General features: G+C 37.8%; 2 protein-coding genes across 6 annotated transcripts; one reads left to right on the top strand and one right to left on the bottom strand.

Moving 5' to 3' along the window:
• The first annotated feature begins 230 nt into the window (after window positions 1-230).
• On the top strand, window positions 231-3,994 carry LOC113062818 (protein-associating with the carboxyl-terminal domain of ezrin-like). Its single transcript, XM_026232819.1, has 8 exons — window positions 231-482; window positions 619-696; window positions 780-919; window positions 1,009-1,196; window positions 1,326-1,497; window positions 2,324-2,494; window positions 2,580-3,331; window positions 3,427-3,994. Exons 1-8 carry the CDS (start codon window positions 307-309, stop codon window positions 3,481-3,483), a joined length of 1,734 nt encoding a protein of 577 aa, XP_026088604.1. The 5' UTR covers window positions 231-306; the 3' UTR covers window positions 3,484-3,994.
• Window positions 3,995-4,507: 513 nt separating this feature from the next.
• firrm (fignl1 interacting regulator of recombination and mitosis) lies at window positions 4,508-20,886 on the bottom strand. 5 transcript variants are annotated; one of them, XM_026232813.1, is made up of 32 exons: window positions 20,144-20,886; window positions 19,946-20,064; window positions 19,773-19,873; window positions 19,516-19,693; window positions 19,325-19,442; window positions 19,154-19,239; window positions 18,991-19,082; window positions 18,827-18,897; window positions 17,737-17,850; window positions 17,557-17,596; window positions 17,172-17,260; window positions 15,454-15,558; window positions 15,230-15,370; window positions 14,972-15,050; window positions 14,801-14,885; window positions 12,375-12,513; window positions 11,736-11,825; window positions 11,569-11,633; window positions 11,269-11,417; window positions 10,461-10,590; window positions 9,733-9,919; window positions 9,351-9,433; window positions 8,753-8,804; window positions 8,270-8,359; window positions 7,897-8,082; window positions 7,079-7,195; window positions 6,085-6,180; window positions 5,850-5,963; window positions 5,629-5,733; window positions 5,220-5,300; window positions 4,997-5,128; window positions 4,508-4,907 (listed from the first exon to the last, which is right to left on the bottom strand). In XM_026232813.1, the coding sequence occupies exons 1-32, from the start codon at window positions 20,678-20,680 to the stop codon at window positions 4,701-4,703; spliced, it is 3,978 nt and encodes a 1,325-aa protein (XP_026088598.1). In that variant the 5' UTR covers window positions 20,681-20,886; the 3' UTR covers window positions 4,508-4,700. The 5 variants fall into 5 exon arrangements, with proteins under 5 accessions (XP_026088598.1, XP_026088597.1, XP_026088601.1 ...); XM_026232812.1 differs by having other exon boundaries at window positions 14,972-15,134; window positions 20,144-20,885; XM_026232816.1 differs by lacking the exons at window positions 18,827-18,897; window positions 18,991-19,082; window positions 19,154-19,239; ... (3 more) ...; window positions 19,946-20,064; window positions 20,144-20,886 and adding an exon at window positions 18,053-18,311 and having other exon boundaries at window positions 14,972-15,134; window positions 17,737-17,855.
• Between the last annotated feature and the right edge of the window lie 160 nt (window positions 20,887-21,046).

Genomic DNA, 21,046 nt, shown 5'->3' with positions numbered 1-21,046 from the left:
CTTTACTGTATAGACATTGTGACATAATTGTTAATGGACTGACAAAACTATTTTACATGCGGGGTACAAGTTTTTAATTCAGGGCAGGTTATGATGACTTAATGTTCAATAAACAAAATGATCGACAGGAGCACTGTAATGGTGACGCAACCTTTTGGCTTTTGTTTCATGTTTATTGGAGCAGGGCCTCACTAAAAACATGCTCTGTTGTTTTTGTGCTATCTTTTTTTTTTCTTATTTAGTCTCACTCACTAAATTGTGGTGTTTTTCCATTCCCTCTTTCATGCATGTTTTTATTTATTTTCCATGTCTGTTCCCCATTTTTGTAACCTCCATGTGCTCCTCCGCCTAAATGTACTTTCTGTCTCAGTCTCAGATGATTTGTTGGAGAGTCTAAAGAACATGCTGCAGGCCAGCCTCTTGACCCCTGACCCCATGTCTCGCCCATCTCTCAGCAGTTTGCTGACTCACAAGTTCTTCAGGTTCGCTCTGATTCAATTCTGATCAATCGGGGTCTTTTGAATCCATTTAAATGTTAATTGCCTGTATTGACGTAAGATTATTATATGATAATTAATTATTTAAATACCTAAACATTGCCATATTTAATTCTTATAGAAATGACTTCTTAGATATCATGAATTTTATGAAGAGTTTGACCCTGAAAAATGAGGAGGAGAAGAATGAATTCTTCAAGTAAGCTTCCCTTTCAAAGGCATGATTGTATTACTCTAAAAGGGTGAAGTGTTGTGCTTGGATAACTAAGTGCGTTTCTGCAGGTTTCTCTTGGACCGGGTTCAGAACCTCCCAGAGGAGTTAATAGCTACACGTCTGGCTCCTAAATTGCTCAATTCTTTGGTGTTTGCGGAGCCCATGGCTGTCAAAAGCTTTCTTCCTCACCTCTTACGGCCTAAGCAAGGCAGGAAACCTTTAGGAGATGCTTTTTGTACACTTGTTTAGTTGCATTAGTCTTAGTTATGAAGTTTGACGTCTGTTTTTGATGTACAGACTCGAGTGTGAGCGCCGGTGAGGAGTGTCTTCTGTCTTTGTCTTTGTATCGGAGATACGTGGTTCCTCAGCTCCTTAAGCTCTATAAGGTGAATGAGGAGCACGTCAGGATTGTGCTTCTCTCCCACATTCACATCTATGCTGAGTTCTTTCCTCACGAAGAACTGAAAAATCAGATTCTTCCTCAGGTACTGTGGAAATGTATGTGTTTATCAGTAGCTTAATGAAACTGAATTCTTTCGAAAAATGAGTAGTTCAGGATGTTTTTAAGTTGATACTGGGATTGTTTCAGTTTTTTCCCACACTTTATCTCTCAGGTTTTGCTGGGAATGAGAGATACGAATGACTCACTCGTCGCAATGACACTACAGAGTTTGGCTGTGCTTGTCCCGTTGCTGGGTGCCCAAGTGGTTGTTGGTGGGGAGAGGACTAAAGTCTTTAAACGGACTACGCCAAACTTCACCAAGTCCACAGAGGTCACCCCAGAGAGTAAGACACGTCTGTTGAGGCACTTTTATAATGAGAAGGAGTTTAGTCTAATTCTCTGATTATTTTACTAAACAAGTTGATCAGCCCAATTCATTTCTGTTTTGATTCATCTGATACGTATTTGTCCCATTCTAAACATTTATGCTGCTGAAGTTATTATAGTTATTATATTTACCTATATTGAATGTAAATGTTATGTTTTACAATACATTTAATTATTTTTTATTTTTTTACAATCTCTCAAGACTGGTTGGAATAAGATAAAGTAAATATCAAATATCCTTCAGCCAGATTTATCAGTAAAGGTCTTCTTAATGGCTAATGTATTTAAAAATGAAATTAAGATATGAAGTATGAAACATATGGATGGTACTAATATTGCTTTGAGGCCACTGGAGGATGCTGCTGCATCAGTTTATATGTCATAGATATTTCTTTTCTAGTAGTGCATTCAGTTCCTCTTTTAGGGAAAGAAAAGAAATATATACTAATGTATATAATATAAACATTTTAAAACATTTGCACTGATTAAACTCAAATAAGTATTTCAGTTTAAAAATCATCAACTAATGTGAAGACTTTTAATATATTTAGATTTCTGTTTAAATTAAATGCTGTTCTTTGAACTTTCTATTCATAAAAAAAAATCTAATAATTCCAAAGTAATAAATAAGTTTCACAAAAATATTAAGCAACAAAACTGTTTTCAGCATTTGATAATGATGAGACATTTTCTTGAGCATCAAATCAGCTTATTAGAATGATTTCTGAAGAATCATGTGACTGAAAACTGAAGGACTTCCCTTTGATCTATTTTCCTCTTCAGCATCACCCGTGCATACTGTTGGGCCCTCACATCCCCACATCTCACAACCACCAAAGGTCCTGAATCTGTTCACTAAGAGCTCAGAGGACAAAAAGATGGTTTTAGACAATATGTATTCCTTCAAAGCAACTGAAAAGACCACCGCCCAGCACACCACATCAGAAAGAGCAGGTATGCCACAACTGATACTTTAAAGAGTTAACTACCTACTTGGTGTTTGAAATGACAACTCTTTTGAATCAAGTGATCTCTCTAGTATTTAGCAGCGAAATGAATGGGTGCAGAATGGGCACACAAGCTGCAGACAACACGAAAACTAACAGCACGGTGAGATCCGATGAAGATTGGCCTAACTGGAGTGACACAGAGGAGGCAGAAAAGGACAAGACCCAGTCAGTCCAGATTAACATTCGGTCAGCAGGCATCCCTGGTCAGAGCAACTCCGCTTTATCAGCTGACAATGAGGATGAAAGTGAGGAACCCTGGGATGATTTTGAAGACTCAGAAGTGACCTCAGACAGGTCACACTTGACTCCTTTACCAGTCTCTGTACCTAAGGCATCAACAAAGAGCACTGCAATATCTCTGTCTGAATCTAGTGCCGGACCTCCAAGGCAGTCAAAAGCACTCAAACTGAACTCTAGCGTCAGAAGCAATCTAGATCATAACCATATCTCATTATGGGACACCGGTTGGAACCAGACAACTGACACCCTCAAACCCAGCAACACAAGTTTAGCATTAGAGCCCAAGCCAAAAAGCACAATCAAAAGCTCTGAAGCTGAATGTCTTGGGCAGGAGTTCACAATTGCAGTGAAGAAGAAGCCAGAGCCAGATCCAGAGCTAGACTTCTTTGCAGACATGGTCCCAGATATAAAGCTGTCTTCCTCATCTCTTCTGCTCCCTGTGGAGAGCTCAGTCAGAGAACCCAATACGGGACACACATCAGACCCATCAATAGATAAACTGAGACTTACTACCAAGTTTGCTGCTGCTGACTTGACTGAGGTAAGTTTAGCTATTCGCCCCGACATCCATTTCAGTTATTTAGACTACAGTACGATGACGAACTGATGCGATTAACTTTTGTGTTGCTTTCACAGACTGAGGCAGAAGGATGGGGCGATGACCTCAACTGGGAAGATGAGAATGCCTGGTGATCAGTGTGGTCTTCTACAGAAAGCCATATGAGAGATTTACTTTCAAGAAAACTGCTACATATGCCATCATGACATTATCACTAAAGACCAATACAAAAATGTAGTAACTACGATTTAAGAGAGAAGTGTGTATTGTAAGATTCCCCCACCCTATACGATATGATATTCAATCTTTTGTTGCCATAGAAATTGTTCAGCTACAGAAAAAGGCTTTTGAAAGATAGCATGATGGACCTAAACATGCCAGATCCTTTTAGGCGTCCTTCAGTCATGTTGCACTGTGAAGGGGTATTTAACCTGGAAATGCATACACTTCTAATGTCAGGTTTCTTTGTGCCATACCGTTTTTTTTTTTGTTTTTTTTTGGTTCAGTGAGCCTTAGAGGACACACAGCCTCAACTTGAGAAGAAATATACAGACTCTAATTTGTGTTCATTAGATTTGATGAGCCCAACCTAATTTATTTGTATTATCAGCTGCTTATTAAATAAAATGGTTTTATGGTATTTGATCTGCTTTGATTTAATTTTTACATGTACGGTTTTAAGTTGTGAAAATTTGTCTTTTTTTTTTTTTATTACATCTAAGTCGCATAAAAAAAAAAATCGATTTATACATCTTATTGTGATAAATTAATGTTAATGTGTGTTGTTTTATACATTTACACCCACATCTCAACAGCAACTGAAGGATAAATCCAAATCCCCAGCCTACTTTTTCATATTCAAGCAAAGACCCCCCCACCCCACAGTTTTTTTACAAATGCTATTTCTTAATTGTCATAATAGGATGGCGGCATTAATATATTATGTTCAAGTTGTGTTGAAATAACCTACAATTACACTCGGAGGCTTTAGAAAATTCAGGGCTGTAATAATGAGGATGTGAACACTTTTTTTTTTTACAAAGTCAGAATCTTTAAATTACAACAATTCTGAATGTGTGAATGCATCATTAAAATCAAGAGTTTTAGACTTCAGTATTCAATGTAAATATCTCAGTATCAAACCACTGACTAGAAAAGTCAACAAAACAAATTTTAATGAAGTTTATTTAATAAACAATTTTTTGGTCTTTGGAGTGACACTTTTCCTTATAAAAACAAAAAAAAACTTCTATACAAATATCTTGGGTGACTTCAGCAAATGTAGTGACATGGAACAAAAAGGCAGCGTAGGTTAAAAGCAGCCAGAGGTAGAGGTGTTGTTGTGGTTGAATCAGTGCTCCTCTACTGTAGTGGTGTTGATTTGAGTTATCAGTGTCTGTAAGACCTCAAGTCTGGTCCTGACCCACTGTGGAGGGGATGGGTTGTGGCCTGGCCCCACTATTGCCTGCAGGGCTTTCAAGGCACTTTCTGCTGTCTGGACGTATCTCTCAAACTCCTCTTCTACTTTAGTTTCTTGTCTTGCCCTCTTCGGACATGGCTGGAACAGGCAAAGAATCACAGAATTAGTAAAGATTTGTTCCAGAAGTATGTCAGACTAGAAAGCTAGTCATCCTTTCACTCACTCACCTCTTCAGTAAGTGGCGGTTGTACAGGTGAGTTGTCCTCACACTCCATTCGCTCACAGTGTTTCTCTATTACACTCCTCCACTCCTTCAGACGTCCGAGTCTTGCTTCCTCAGACTCCTGGTGTGAGACAATCTGTAGAGAGTGATGCAATAATCTATACAAGGAGCACTCCAAGAAGACAAAATAACACTTTTTGTTAGTCTGTGAATCTCTCATTTCATACCTTACTGAGGTAGTTTAACACTTTGGTTTTGATCTCCTCTGATGTCAATGTTTGAGAAATCACTTCCTCATGGTTGGTTATCTTAAAGTTACAAAAGAGAGACGAGAGCTAGATTACAAAATTGTTGATTAAAAACAGAGTTAAACAGGGATGTGATTTGAGATTTTTTTTTTTAACTAAATAAATAAAAACTCAAGTTCTTGAGCATAACTGATCACTTAGTTTTAAATTACAAAATGTACCTATACTAGTTCAAGTAAATGCACCCTTTATGTAGTTATACCCAAGTCAGATTTGTGTAGATATTTCAAAAATGTTTCATTATACATTCACTTTCTCAAATATACAAATTTAACAATTGAGGACATTGTCTGTTATATAAATGGTTACATAATGGGGAAATTCTGACCTCTGCAAAGAGGCCAAAGGCCTCGAGGACATGATGGAGTATCAGCCAGGATGGGTGAGTCAGGAGACCATTGAACAGACCACTGATTCTAGGCAAAACTTGGCACTGCAGTCACACACATACATATAAGTACTGCACACACAGAATGAAATGACCAAGTGGAAGAAATCATTCCTGGTCAGAATTTGCTTGTTTTTTTTTACCTCATATTCCATGTATACCTGAATATTGGGAGAAATAAATACTTTTCCCAGTGAAGCAAGGAACTCCAAAGCAGCTAAAAGTAGGTCATCTGGGCATTTCTGGATAGTCAACCCGCTCAAACAGGAAACAGCCTTTTTTGGGCAAAGACAAAAAACCTTGAATCAAAATGAACAGATATCTAAAAAGTTACAATATATATATATATATATATATATAAATTCCCTAAGAAAACAGGAAATGTTAAAAGATCACCTGAACAATGACATGTTGATCTACACTTTTGATCAGGACAGCTGATATTGACAGGAGTAACTTCACAGTGCACTGGAGAGGTGGATGAACCTGCACCTGATAGTACATGAACAGTGAAGAAAAAACAGTGAACCTAAAGCCATAGTGATACATTCACATCCTGACTGATCAGGTTGGATGACATAGATTTCATGACAGAACTTACCGAACACAAAAACATGTAACAAAAAACTTGTTTTGCGTCATGAAATCACACCGCATAGCATTGCATCTTGTCATTGCATCCTGTTTTAGGTTCGGTTAGAAGTATTTATTCCTTGTTGCATACTTATTTCATTCAAACCACACCAGAGTTTGTTTGGAATGAGACGAAGACACATCTGTTTAGAAGTCTCTGTCCACTTGTTAGGTGTGCATCGAGGTTCGGAAGGCAGCAATCACACATACTCAAATGAACCGCACTAACAGGCGCTAACAGAACAAATCACACCAGTTTTGATCAAAATCAAACACACCCTAAGATTTGTTTTAAAAGTTTTTAAAAAGAATCTTATGCTTGCCAAGGTTGCATTTATTTGATTAAAATACAGTAAAAAACGTAATATTGTGAAATAATATTTAACTCAAAATAACGGTTTTAAGTTTTGTGCATTTTAAAATGTATTCCTGAGCTGGCAAAGCTGATCAGTCATAACTCCAGTCTTCAGTGTCACACGATCCTTCAGAAATCATTCTAATATGCCGACATATGTTGCTAAAAAATACTTATTATCATTGTCAAGAAAGGCTATGCGGACTGTTTTTGTGGAAACTGTGACATTTCTTTCAGGGTTATTTGATTAATAGAAACAGCGTTTTATTTGAAATGTATTTTTTTGTCAATTTAATGCACCCTTGCTGAATAGAAAATATTAATTTCATTACAAGAAAAACAAAATCTTACTGACCCCAAAATTTAGAACAGTCATGTACAGTATATGTGTAATCTGATCACCTGATTGCTACTCATGCGACTCCACAGCTGAGAGATGATCTTCACAGAAGACCCCACACATTCAGCCTGTAGGTCACTCCCTCCCATCAACATCAGCACACAGCCTAGAATCTGGTTCTGAAACACAGAGAAACTAATTTAAAACCTGCCCTGGGAAATATATTTACCTTAAACGTCAGTCTGGTTTTTAAGGGCAGGATGTCAGATTTGTAGGAATTGTAGGTGGAGGTATTGAATGTACAGCGCTCTCTCCACCCTCAACACCACGGCTGAGGTGCCCCAACTGCCCCCCGGATGCTGCAACATAAATGGCTACCCACTGCTCCGGGTGTGTGTGTGTGTGTGTGTGTGTGTGTGTGTGTGTGTGTGTGCACTTTGGAAGGGTTAAATGCAGAGCACGAATTCCAAGTGTCACCAGGGTCACCATGCTTGGCTGTATGTCACATCGCTTTCACTTCGACTTAAATGTTGAGAGAGATAAAGTGTTGAAATAACAATAGAAATCCCCAAGTTTCCCCATGACTAAACTGCATCGTGCAGGATTTTGTTTTGTGTCCATAATCAAAACTTTAATCTACAACAACCCTCAACAGGATTTGTTCAGGGTAAGACTCTGGCATAAAACACATTTATTGGCTTAGAACTTGAATCTGGATCTAAGATTGTCGGCATCCTCTTCGGACAGATGACTAAAAATATGCAAGCATTTTTCATGTTTTTAAAATAAAACTCTCATGTAATACAAAATGATGGCAAACATCTTGTCAAGTATAAAGTTTATGTATTCAATAGCACTCTTGTTGCATTATTTCTCTCACAAGTCTCGGTATATCTCCCATCCTGTAGCCGCTATTCTCCAATTCCTGCAGCACAACAGAAGCCCCGGCAAGCACCTCTTCCTCCACCCGCATTCGTGCCTCTGTACACAGACACCTCAGCAGAGTGTGGCGCCACACACACAGGTTCTCCTCCTGAGCGGGAGGGAAGCGCTTTACAAACTCCACCTGTCACAAAAAAAGCACTTCATCATATTTATGAATGTACCATTTTGCTACCTACAAAACAAAGACAGAACATCGGTGGGAACAGAAATAAACTACAGTATATTACAAACTCATCAATGTTCTGAGGAAGTTTTTCTGCAAAGTTGCGTTCATATTCTTAATCTGGACAATAGAAAAAGAAACTAACCTGGTGCTTGGGTGTCATGAGAAATAGCAGACGTCTAAGCAGCAGGGCCAAGTGAAACATCTGATAACCCTCTCCAGGACATGACCTTATCTAGGTCAACAACAATACATGCCATGGAAATCATTAGTGGACAAACAAAACCAGAGAATTAGCTCAGACAATGTTCAAACCAAGAGAACTTAAAGAAAAAAAAAAGTATAAACACTCTCCAAAAATTTAATTACAGTCATCCAAGAGTATGTAGTCATCTTTAAAATGGTCAATTGATTTAGAAAACTAATTAATTATCAAGATAGTACAAGTACAAGGTTTAATATAATTATGGTTTAACACAGACAAATTTCTCTAGTTGTCAAATGTAAAGAACACACATACATAAATCTTTAGAATGTTTTTTTTTTTTGTAAAGAAACTGCTACTTTTTTCAACAAGGATTCATTAAATTGCTCAAAAATTCCCATTCCCAGCACTCTCCTAACTCACCAGGTGAGCAATAAGGAGAACATGATGAAAACATAACTCAGCCGTGCCATACCTGCAGAGAGACAGAAAGAACTTGAACTCTGATATTGTATATAAACATTTTTTTCTTGCATTCTTTAGAGCAGTAAATGTTTTCCAACTTGTATAGACACAGGTGCTAGTAGAGCATGGTTATCAATATTATTTATTGATAACCATGATAAATAACAAATATTGCTACTTACTATGCAATCACATTATTACTGCTGTTAATAGTGTTCATCGTCTGGTTGACTATGTCTTGTATACATTTTTCTGAAAATTCCTGTCATTTGCACATAAACTGATCACCACTTATAAGGTAAGTTTTGTAGAAACTTAATTTTCTTTAAAGTTGCTTTGCAATTTGTATCTTAAAAATTGCTATACAAATAAACTTGAATTGAATTTAATATTATTTAAGGGGTTTTAGAAAGTATTGAATGACTCCTAAACAACAATGACACTTCTAAAAAGATTAAAAACAGGTATATCTCTGATTGTTCATGCTTGGCATTCTCTGTAGCAGCTCTGGAAAGTAGTAGTCATAGAAGTCCAATGGGTGTGTATCTATTCTTACCGTGCCAGGAAGCACCAGACATCTGTTGCCAAGACAGCCGTCTGCATGTCTGCCTGCAATACGGCGGCTAAAAGTGACCGCTCCTGAAAGAAGAAAACAGAGGACAATAAGTTTTTTTGATGGTTTTCCTTTCTTTTCTGATGAAATGTATTAAGGACCAGCTATTTGTCACTTAGCCAGTTGAAAATAATTTCAGCATGATCAAAGTAATTACAAGAACAGCATAAGAATGTAATTATTTCAAGACTTATAGCTAAAATGTGACTTGTCTTTTAAAAACAGAAGGTTTTGAGTTCATTTTATTTGTCACATCATCAAGAGAGGAAGATCAAGCTTAGTTATATAACACTTGAACAGAATTCAATAGAAAAAGATGACTGACCAATGGTGCGAAGTGTTGAGTGGGCAGAACAGCCACACAAGCACACATATGCACACACACATGCTGGTGCAGGCTGACTCTACCCTGAGCCTGGCCATGAAGCATTACTCCCGGCAACCACACCGGCACGGCACGCTCCAACATACACCGCCGAAAACTATGCAACACTGCCTCAAACACTGACCATCTGTGGAAAGAAAGACTTTTTGATGGTATTATGCACTTGAGCCAAAAAAAAATTAATCTCGAAATCTCGATTTAAGTAGGCACAATTTTTACATTTCCAGGATTGAAATGCAGTTGTAAACAACAGAGGGATAAATGACAAAGATGATGTAAAGTAACTTTTTTTTTCACAAAGGATTTATTAAGTTGATCAAAAGTGAAAGCAAACTTTTACATTGATACGAAAAAACTAATTTCAAACGTTATTCTTTTATTCATCAAAGATTCTTGAAAAACTAATTCTTGAGATTTTTTAAATTTATTATGAAATAAATGCAGCTTTGGTGAGCATACAATACTTCTTTAAAAATTTTTACAAAATCTTGCTGGCCCCAAACCTTTTAACAGTATTGTTCAATGAAAGGTCATTTTATTGCAGCATTAAAACGTTATCAATAAACGGCAAGCCAATTCAGCATAATTTATGATGCTTAAACTCACAATGATACTCAACTGACTAGTTTGCCAATTTAGTCCTGCAAAAATACACAAGTGTAAAGTACCTGGGAGTTTCCTCCGAAAACTGACTGCCATCACTCCACAGCCGCATCGCCTCTTCTGGCTGGGAGGAGAGTTTACCCAGTACACTCACCAGTAGCAGACACTGTGGTAGACACAATTCTGTACTGGACTCTAAGATACAGAAACAACAGGAAAAACTAATTGATAATTTAAAAAAAAATGTTTAAGAAACCTACAATTAAAAATAATTCTTCCCATAAGTTATTAGTTTTAGGTAAAGTGAGGTCATGTATTAATTTGTTTGTTTTAATTTAGTTAACGATTTTACTAAAACAACCGAAAGAATTAGAACAACATGGCCATGATTTACCAAAAAAAAGGGGAAAAAATTAATGTGTTGTGGGAACAAATAGTTGTTTTTATCTTGCCAATAATCCAAAAACTGTCAGACAGAGAGTGCAACTCCACATGTTGGAAAGATGGAAGAACTGCCCTGTAATAATGAAAGGGCATGGGCACTAATTCAGTTTAAGTGACCTGGAAATGTACAGGATATGCACTCAGCAATGTGTCATGGACAGGCAGTCTCTATGCATTTTGTTATGTAACTATGTCCTTGAAATTAAAGAAATTCCTCACCAGTTCATTTCACTCTCTTAAGACTTTGCAGACAGTGACCCATCACTCACATTACAAACAGAACAAAAACTTGAATGACCAGGTTAATTAAGTGATGTATGAGCTTTCAATGAACAAGCCAATTATTTTTTGGAGGCAATGTTAAAGGAGTGTTCCAGAGTTCAAGAGTACCCTGGAAGTTGTTATAGAAGTTTGCAAGAAGAAACTCACGGAGATCTGGGTCCAGGACAGATTCTGCAAAGGGATGGAAAGAGAGCAGCTGTGTCAGCATGACATCCATGGGAACCAGAACCGCCACTCTCAACTCCTCACTGAGGGCAGAGGGCACAAACAGGGCACACACAGAGGGAGGGAACTTGCTGAGGAGGGAAAAAAACACAAGCTTAATAAGACATAGACAAAACAGAGAGAGCAAAAATGAAACTTTGAAAAATGAAAAAAAAAAAAATCATGTTGCTTAAAATCCCTATGTTAAGAGTGTTGACCTTAAGCAATATATAATTGATTTACCTGTGGATTTGGAGATACAACTGGTGAAATCGACGGCATGACTTGGCAAGAAATTCTTTAAATTCCTATCACATGAAAAAAAATCCCCAGAAAACTGTAACTATTTCTGACTGTTAAAATCATTTTAACAGGTTTAAATTAATAACTTTAACTTTGCCCTCAGTTACCTTTGTGTAGTGGACTAATGTGTTGGCAAAAAACCTACACATTTTTGTGGCTTTTTGGAAAAGCTTGTATTCTGGACAGTGCACAATTTCCTGTGAAAAACAAAAGGTGGAAGTGAGATATGAGCTGACCTTTTATGTGACACTTTAGACTTGTCCAATAAAAAAAAGGGTAACACTTTAGAATAAGGTTCCATTAGTTAATGTTAGTTAATGTTTTAATTAACATGAACAAACAATGAATAATACATTTATTACTGTATTTATTCATCTTGGTTAATGTTAGTTAATGAAAATACAGTTATTCATTGTTAGTTCATGGTAATTCACAGTGCATTAACTAATGTTAACAAGCACAACTTTTGATTTAAATAATGCATTAGTAAATGTTGAAATTAACATGAACTAAGACTTATAAATGCTGTAGAAGGATTGTTCTTGCTTAGTTCATGTTAACGAAAGTAGTTAACTAACATTAACTAATGGAACCCTATTCTAAAGTGTTACCAAAAAAAGTCCCTTGATGAGTGTTTCAAGGTCACCATTATTGCAATTAAAAATACCACAGCAACCAATAAATAACATTCACCATCTCTGTTAAAAAATGCAATCTGTTCAAAATTGTATTGATGATGAGTCTACCTGTAGTCCTGCCTGCTGGATCTGTTGGGCCAGCTCAATACAGTTCTGGACAGATGTATACAGGTCTTCACACAAAGAGAAGGCTATGTCAGTATGGCGAAGCCGATCTTCTACTAGAGACTGGTACTTCACGCTCTGTCTGAAATTGAATACAAACTCTCAGTATATAAAGTTGTGACATTTTGCCAAGTATGGTAACCCATGCTCGGAATTGGTGCTCTGCATTTAACCCATCCAAGTGCACACACACAGCAGTGAGTAGAGAACACATACACCGTGAACAAACACCCGGAGCAGTATAATTAGCATTATTTATTTATTTATTTTTTACATCGAGTGATTAGTTCGCGAACCGGATATCACAAACTGCTTTGTTTTGAACTCACAACTAGGGGTGTGCCGGTTTTTGAATTGGTGATGACGGTTATGACGTGAGTCAAATGTGACGGTTCATAACATAACCGTCCGGGGGGGGCAGACACTGATTAGCTACGTGCTCTACATTTATTTAAAATTAACAGCAAGACAACTAGCAGTGAATGTGCTTTCCATTAAATGAATCACACACAGTGAACAAATCCTTAACAAAAAACAAAAAAAGTTTTAGTTTTAGTCGGTTTTAGTGACGATCTGACAGGTGTAGCTATGTTCCCCGCAGTGCTAAAAACTCGCTCTGATGCTGTGCTTGTAGCACAAACACACATGTATTTACGTGCCAATTTTGCTAAGAGCGGATAGCGTGTTTCATTGTCTCGCCATCATGCTAGTGGATCTGCCGTAGAGTAAATTGGTTGTTCTTGGAGACAGCGGGTTAACTCCGTGTCAGCGTGCGCTCTGATCGGTAAAGGGGCAGAGATTTCAGACCTCCGTTTATTAAGGAGATCTGTCACAAAACTCACCATTCGCGCCAACGTTTTTTGAGCAAATTTCAAAGCCGCACCCGCCCGCCATCCGCTGATTGTTTTGCGGTCTATGGACGATGCAATGCTTTGCTGATGCGAGCCGCAAAAAAAAGCCCTTGTCTGTTCTAGAAAGGATGCAGCAAAGATATTTAATGCTAATGTATGAGGCATAGGCCTACGCTGAGTTTCATTTACGATGAGATGCGCTCTAGTTTACAGTGCAGTGCAAGTGAACGCGGCGCGCTGGTGCTTCAATGTCACGGTTATCATTGTCTGCTATATTTGCTTTTTATTAATTAAAATACATGCAATTGGTTGATGAAACATTTATTAAAATTAAGATAAAATTTGTACAAAACGAAATTCGTTTTTAAGAAAGGTTTTCTACAAAGCAAAATTTAATGAAGTGGTAAATATCATGTCTGACGATTTAAAAAACTTCATTAAGTGGTAAAAACCATGTCTCCCGATATATTGCGCATATTATGATCCTATCTAAAAAATGAAAATAATTTTTGATAAAAAAATGTTTGTAAAAAATATTTTAATGACACGGTTTTGGCGGCTAATGACGGCTAATGACGGTGTTCAACTATAACCGCCGGTCTCACGATTATATACTAACCGTCACACCCCTACTCACAACAGACACCGAAGAGAAGACACTGCTGAATAAAGTCGTAGTTTTTGCTATTTTTGGACCAAAATGTATTTTCGATGCTTCAAAAAATTCTAACTGACCCTCTGATGTCACATGGACTACTTTGATGATGTTTTTCTTACCTTTCTGGACATGGGCAGTATACTGTACACACAGCTTCAATGGAGGGACTGAGAGCTCTCGGACTAAATCTAAAATATCTTAAACTGTGTTCCAAAGATAAACGGAGGTTTTACAGGTTTGGAACGACATGACGGTGAGTTATTAATGACATAATTTTGATTATTGGGTGAACTAACCCTTTAAGTACCGGTGGTACCGAGGACCCGGTCAACCCGGTTCTTGATGCATAGAGTGCTATGATTTCCGCGAAGCAGAAAACGCGGCCAGAATCTCAAAATCCAGTCAAGAAAATGAAACTTACATTTTAATATGGACAGTCACGGAATTTATCAAAGTTAGCATAAATTAATAAAATCAAACCTCCATACGGACCAGTATCTGTAAATGTTAAGTGGCAAAAGTTGGTTGAAATATGAATCCTGCATCTTCTGCACATCTCTGTGTGAATGAATGAATGGCAGAGACGTGCAGGTTTGTTTACTACATAGACTGAAGCGTGTGACGCTTGCAGTAATTTCAGCATCTGCCGTCTCAATGAGGACATAAATACATAAACAACATCACCAGAACTGTTCTGAGTCACTTCACAAGCATTTTACCGTTTTAAATTTAGTGATAAAAAAAGTTTTTTTTTTTTTATTAGCATATTTTTGTGTTTTGCTTTGGTACCGAGAACCGTGGATTTTCACTGGTATCGGTACCGAATACTGAAATTTTGGTACCGTAACAACACTACTCACTTTATGATAAATTTCCATGAGTTGGCATGTAGCGCAATGTCCAATCCAGATATGATCGAGCATATGTCCAGCAGACTGTGAATCACTGCAAGCCAAAAACAAAATTCAAAACAACTATAGATAAGCATATCCATCTCTTCACTGGAGATTTCTCACACAGATACCACAAACCTGTGACAATATCTGACACTTCCTCCTCAGAAGCAGTGTCCTCCAAGTTAATTTTGTCCAACAGTTCCATCAGGCCCTTCTGCAAAGAATAGGCCTCTTTAAACAGGCCCTGAAGCAGATCACCCACCAATGACAGCCTTCCACTGTACATGACCTCACTGTTCTATAAACACATCAACATCATACTGAAATTAGCAGAAAATAAAATCCTGGTTTTAAAAATATGTCCAGTGAATTATATAAAAATAAATGTTGTACCTTGCAGTGCTGGAAGGTGTCCTTTAGGACTCTGAGGATGCAAGAGGGCAGAGAGCGAATGGTATCAAAGGAAACAGACTCCTCGAAGGAACAGACATGACGTACACAGCCAGAGAGAGACTCTAGGGTCTGGACCATCATCTGGCAAAAACACAACAGCAGAAATCACTATGACCAGCAAATGAAGACATTTTTATTTCAATTTTAATATGGCATATTCAAACCTTCAAGATATTTCTCAAAAACACATGCAGCTCTGTGTTCTGACTAGAAAGGCCTCCAATTTGCTTGCTGATTTCTTCCAAAAGACTGGCAAACACTTTTACCACCTGTGGATCGCACATGACAACACATAAAAACATGCTTCATGTTGAATATTTCAGGCTATATAATTGGATTGGCACAAGTTACAGAGTACTCAAAAGTGACAGCAATAATCATGAAAATGATGATTGTGTGACTTAATTTTTTTTCCCAGATTGGCTAAGACAGCATTTTGGGAGGTAACTTGTCTGACTGCTAAGCATTCCGACCAGTGTTGGGTATAGTTACTTTGGAAAGTAGTTAGTTAGGTTACAACGTTACCATCAATTAAAAGTAATCAGTTATGATACAGTGTTACCTATTCATAAAAGTAACGCGTTAGAGTACTCATGCGTTACCAAAAATTAAAAGCAGTTCGCAGCGGCTCACACATGACAGACACAGCCCTCGGCCCCTTTAAATGCACCTAGAAGTCGTGACTCCCGACAATGAATAACGTCAGTCATCCGACTTAATTAACACTGCAGATTAACAATAACAGGAAAGACAGTCAGCAATCGGCTATTCCACATGGCGTTTTATTTATTTATTATCACAGAACATATTATTAATCAAAATTCGCACCCAGCCCGGGTAGCCTAGGCTACTGTATATTATGAGCACCACAAGATAACTCCTGATTTTTCTTTAACTTTAAATAATGCAGTTATCAAAGTACAAGTATGCTTACTTGTAAACACAACCTTAAACAGGCTTGCAGATTTAAATCCATTTAGAAATGATGAACAACCAGCCAGCCAACGATCTAACAGAAATTAACAGCTGCCTGTCAAACAAAAATGATAACAAACCGACCGAATTAAATCCTTCACTGCCACACAGGCAAATGACAAATCGCTTAATAGCCGAACTAATTATTATTAAAGTGTCACTCACAGAGTGTGCATTTTACCGTTATGTTCTTTTCTTTTTCGTTGACAAATTGAAAATAATGTGCGTACTTCCATAAACCAAACGCTGTCCTCTCTGCCATCTAGACGGGAGTTCAAAAAAAAAAAAAAAAAAAAACACACAGAGATACACACAGGGTCAGGCGCAGGGCACAGACGTATCACAGCCATTGACTTTACGATCACAGAGCTTCGGCTCCGCTGATACATCCGCAGGTGGCACAGTAGACCTAGGACTACTGTCTGAAAAAAAGCAGGCTGCAGTCGGGATTTTCCTTTCCTTAAAATAACGGATTACTTTTTTAAAAAAATAACGAAGTTACTGATTACTTCCGCACGAAACTAACGCGTTAAGTTACACATTTCAGGAAAAAAGTAATTAGAGTACTCTAACGCGTTACTTTGTACCCACAACACTGATTCCGACAGCTTGCTGTCCAGACCAGAGAATTAAAGTGAAACTAATGATTTGAAATGCACAATGATGTCTAGTATCACTGATATACTGTATATGAATCACTCATTTATTGATGAGTTAATTAATCCACTACCAAAGCATTTCATTTTTGCCAGTGTTAATTCACTTTTCATCTCATGCAATGTGTGACATAATTCATTACAAATGTGTTGTTTGAAACAATCCTATTCCTTTCATCTGTTGCTTTAAAAAAAAAAAAAGCTCTTCCCAACACCAAAGCCGACATTTTGTGGGAATTAAATTTTCTAACCTTGGGTAAAACTGTGGAGAAACATTCCTTCTCCAAATCAGATAAAGAAAGATGAGGGAGGAACCTGCTTGTGATCGTCTGAAGAATATCTGTAGAGATGGTATATAAAGTGTAGAAAATCTAAATCAAAGTATTTTATACAAACAAAATATTTATTGAGAAAAGCAACGAAAGCTTCCATGATTTAAAAGTATAAGCCTGTTGAAGATAGTTGAATTAAATGAGGACACTTATTTGGCACTTGTGCTTCAACTTGCTCGCTTAGATGTCTTAAAATAAAACAAGAACATATATCATACAAAGTAATGTTTATGTTTAGAGGTCCACCCAAGATATGCCAGGTCTAAAACTATTACATACAGTATTGATGACAGCTCAGACTTACTTGTGTGCTCTTCCCAGCTGTCAGTGTCATGATGCATGGCGTTCAAGTGTCAAGGTCAATCTTAATCATAGTTACACAAATTTTACTATGGTAGTCCTAAACAATGAAACATGTGTACATTCATACACTGCCTTAAACTACAAGTGAAATGAATTTGTGAAGTAAGACAGGAAAGGATATAATTAGTTTGGGCAGGACGGTTTTGAGTTCTTGTTGACAGGTCTCCTGGTCCCATCGAGAGACTTCATCCAAAAGGGTCACTTGAGACATTATGGAAACCTTTTCAAAACACACCTGCTCTGACAACAAAGTTGTAACTTAATTCGGTTTTATATGTTTATGAAACAAGTATATCACCGATTAATCTACGTCCAAACATGTTTTCGTAGTAAAATGTAACATAACTGTTACTTTGTTCGTTCAATTTGAAGGTAAAACTAACTCAACTACGTTTGCTTCCTACAAGTTTTTTGAATATTATCTACTTGAAACTTACCGACTTATTCAGATGATAACTGCGATTAATAAACGCGTTTAAGTGATAATTATAGACAATAATGAGATCCTTTATACAAATTCAGGTCTTCTGTTTGAGTTCTCCACATTTCCTTTTGGGCGATGTCATTCGTCAGCACCGCATAGGGTTTCATTGAGAAAACGAAACCTGTTCATTGTCTTAAGCGCTATGTGTGCTTATTTAACGCTACTTAAAGTATATTTCCTTGTACGTTTGTATTCGTTTTTCTGATTATACATATAGCTTACTTCCGTTGTTGTTTTTAAAATCCATGGTGTACGTCAATTACATTAAAGTGCTTAAGAACTCCCCTCTAAAAGTGAATTGGTATCGCTCCCAACTTCGCGCCGTTTTCTGTAAGTCGAAGTGTAGTTTAATTCATCTTAGTCACACCGCAGTCTACGGTGATTGGTCAGTATATTCTATACTTCTTGAATGATCCAATCACAAACGAAATGTTGCTGAATCGATGTACGAGGCGGTGAAGAGATAAAACCTGTATAATGACCACACACACACACACAAATACTTTTTATTTCAGAAATGTTTCGTTCAATAAATGTTTGGTCCTTACGGAGCCCCACACATTAAAAAAAAAAAAAGCCTGCGCACGACTTACTAATTTATTCCCTCTATTTGCTAAATCGTGTACACTTTAAATCCGATAACGATTTCATAATTGTGACTCACAAAAACCATACAAAACAATTAATTCGTACCTAAAGCTTTATTTAAAAAAAAAAATTAAATCACATTTTTGGCTTGAAGTTGGTTTTCCCGGACCTGGAGAGGGCCAACCTGGGCTCTTGCTTCCCACTGGAAACCTGTGGTTAAAAAAAAAAAAAAAAGAAAAAAAACCCCTGTTAACGCTAGGATAAAACCTACAGATTTGGGACTCAGTCACATGCAAAATATACCTGGAACTTCGCTTAAAACGCTATCAGTCGTCAATCCACAGCTTGTGTCACAACAGCCACATACCTCATCCCTTCCATCAGAAGAAACCCATCTAAAAACCAAATAAACTGGTCTAGTGGACGAATTTTATACAGAATAGTCACATCATCCACCCAGACTCACCCATCTGCACTAAAAGAACAAGCCTTGTGATTTTCGTTAACCTGCACCGAAGCGGCACTTGCTTTTAGAAGACAGGTGATGTAAATCTGCAAAGACAGGCCACTTACAACATGCAACAAGATTTAGAGTAGCCTAATTGAACCACAAACAGAAAAAGCAAACAAAACATACAGCACCACTGCTTTCTTGTTGGAACCTAAAGGCCTCCAGTTGAAACTGGAGTTTGTCATCATGCACTCTGGGCAGAAATTTGGAGATGGAGCCTGTATACTTTGCATCAGTGAGGCAACTAAAACGCCAATAAGTCTCATGAGGATCTTGATTCCCACACTTATATGAACTCTCAATGTAAACGTTCTTACCCATGGTGTTCAATAAAAGAATACTTTGGAGCAGATTTCACATCAGGGCCTTTAGTGGCAACACAGCTGTCCACAAATATACGAAGGGGAATGTGGTTGTACTGCTTCACAGATGCCTGAATATTTAAGACATCTCCCAGGAAGAAAACGGCGGAAGGCCTTTCAAACATCCAGTCATCTTTAGACAGCCCAAACACACACAAAATTAAACCAAAAGTACTGATGAAAATACTTCCGATACATAAAAGGAAACAAACCAGTCATGATCTTCAGGGAGAAAACAAGAATGTCCTCTGCAATCTGGGTAGATGCATATGGGATCCAAGCTGGCTGCACTTCATTACTCACATTGTGTCTCCTGTAATGAAATACTTATGTCAAGAAGGCTTGAATTGTGAAGTTACACTAGTAACACAAATAAAGAATTGACCTGGGGTAGTGGCATTCAATACCAACTGTAGCACCACTGGACCTTAAAATCGGGGTGCCTTGTAGTGCAGCTGGTCTATAATCAAGGGTAAAGGTATAGACAAGCTCATTCTCAGTCACCTGCAAGAGAATACATTTAGAAGCTGCTGAATATGCAGGACTTCGGCAATGAGCAAATTTAAGAAGCCAGAAGACAGACCAAAAGCTGACTACCACACTCCTGAAGCGCAGAGTGAAAGATCAGGACTCTGGCAGTTGCATCCACACTCTCCACACCACAGCCCCCTAGAGATAAAAGAGAGGGCTCAAGCAGCTGCCCATTACAAAAGAAGTCCTGCTTCACTTCCACATGCACTCTATTTTCCCAACACTGGACTGCTACACTGTCAGAAGGCCTAGGCTGCTGCAACTCAAAGTTAAAATCTGGCTGTACTGGCTCTTCTTGGACCTTTGGGAACTTCCAAGCCAGCTCCCTGACTGGGCCCAGCAATTCTTGTTTGGACTGAATACTCAAAGGGGCCAGATTTGAAGTAACCGGGGCTAGCTGGGGCTTCGGAGATTGAACTCCATTAGAACTTTGGATTGAATTCAATTGCTCCCCAAGTGGACAATCAACTGTTTGAGGATCTTGACTCAGCACCCGAGGCTGAATCACTTGAGCCATTGGCCTGGCACTGTACACATGATCAAATGCAACCAGCGCTAAAAGCTCAAGCACACAGTTCATAAGCCCCATTATTACAGCCACCAAATTACCACACAGCCACACTGCAGTAAGGTGTTGTAGCACTATTTTATAGTGTCATGAATACTGTCCCCGCCCACCCCCAAACAAGCTTAATTTCTATGTGGACCATCCTAATCACAGAATCAAAAATGCCTCAAACGCACTGAAGTTCACTCATGGAGCTCCGCAAAAAAAGCAAAAGTAAATTATAAAAAAAAAAACAACAACAACAAAAAAAAAAACCCAAGGAAAACATTTAAGTGTTTCTGTTCTAATATATAAAGTATTTGGTTTTATGTTGGGGATAGTGATATTAAGAATATTTCTTACATTGTTAGTATCTGATATGCTCTTGACTCCACCACCACCTCCACG

The sequence above is a fragment of the Carassius auratus genome, chromosome 45 (genome assembly GCF_003368295.1).
Source record: "Carassius auratus strain Wakin chromosome 45, ASM336829v1, whole genome shotgun sequence".
NCBI classification, from domain to species: domain Eukaryota; kingdom Metazoa; phylum Chordata; class Actinopteri; order Cypriniformes; family Cyprinidae; genus Carassius; species Carassius auratus.
Note: the sequence above shows the minus strand (reverse complement) of the source record. Positions and strands in the feature narration are given on the sequence as shown.

What these genes read in the sequence shown, in the direction of transcription:
- LOC113062818 (XM_026232819.1), top strand. Translation starts at nt 307, where the DNA reads ATGTCTGTTCCCCATTTTTGTAACCTCCATGTGCTCCTCCGCCTAAAT. An exon ending in AAAATCAGATTCTTCCTCAG is followed by an intron (nt 1,197 to 1,325) that starts GTACTGTGGAAA and finishes TTTATCTCTCAG; the next exon opens with GTTTTGCTGGGAATGAGAGA. An exon ending in CACCACATCAGAAAGAGCAG is followed by an intron (nt 2,495 to 2,579) that starts GTATGCCACAAC and finishes TGATCTCTCTAG; the next exon opens with TATTTAGCAGCGAAATGAAT.
- firrm (XM_026232812.1), bottom strand. Translation starts at nt 20,680, where the DNA reads ATGGGGCTTATGAACTGTGTGCTTGAGCTTTTAGCGCTGGTTGCATTT. An exon ending in CTCCCTGAAGATCATGACTG is followed by an intron (nt 19,694 to 19,772) that starts GTTTGTTTCCTT and finishes GGCTGTCTAAAG; the next exon opens with ATGACTGGATGTTTGAAAGG. An exon ending in TTGTATCTCCAAATCCACAG is followed by an intron (nt 11,418 to 11,568) that starts GTAAATCAATTA and finishes TTCCCTCCTCAG; the next exon opens with CAAGTTCCCTCCCTCTGTGT.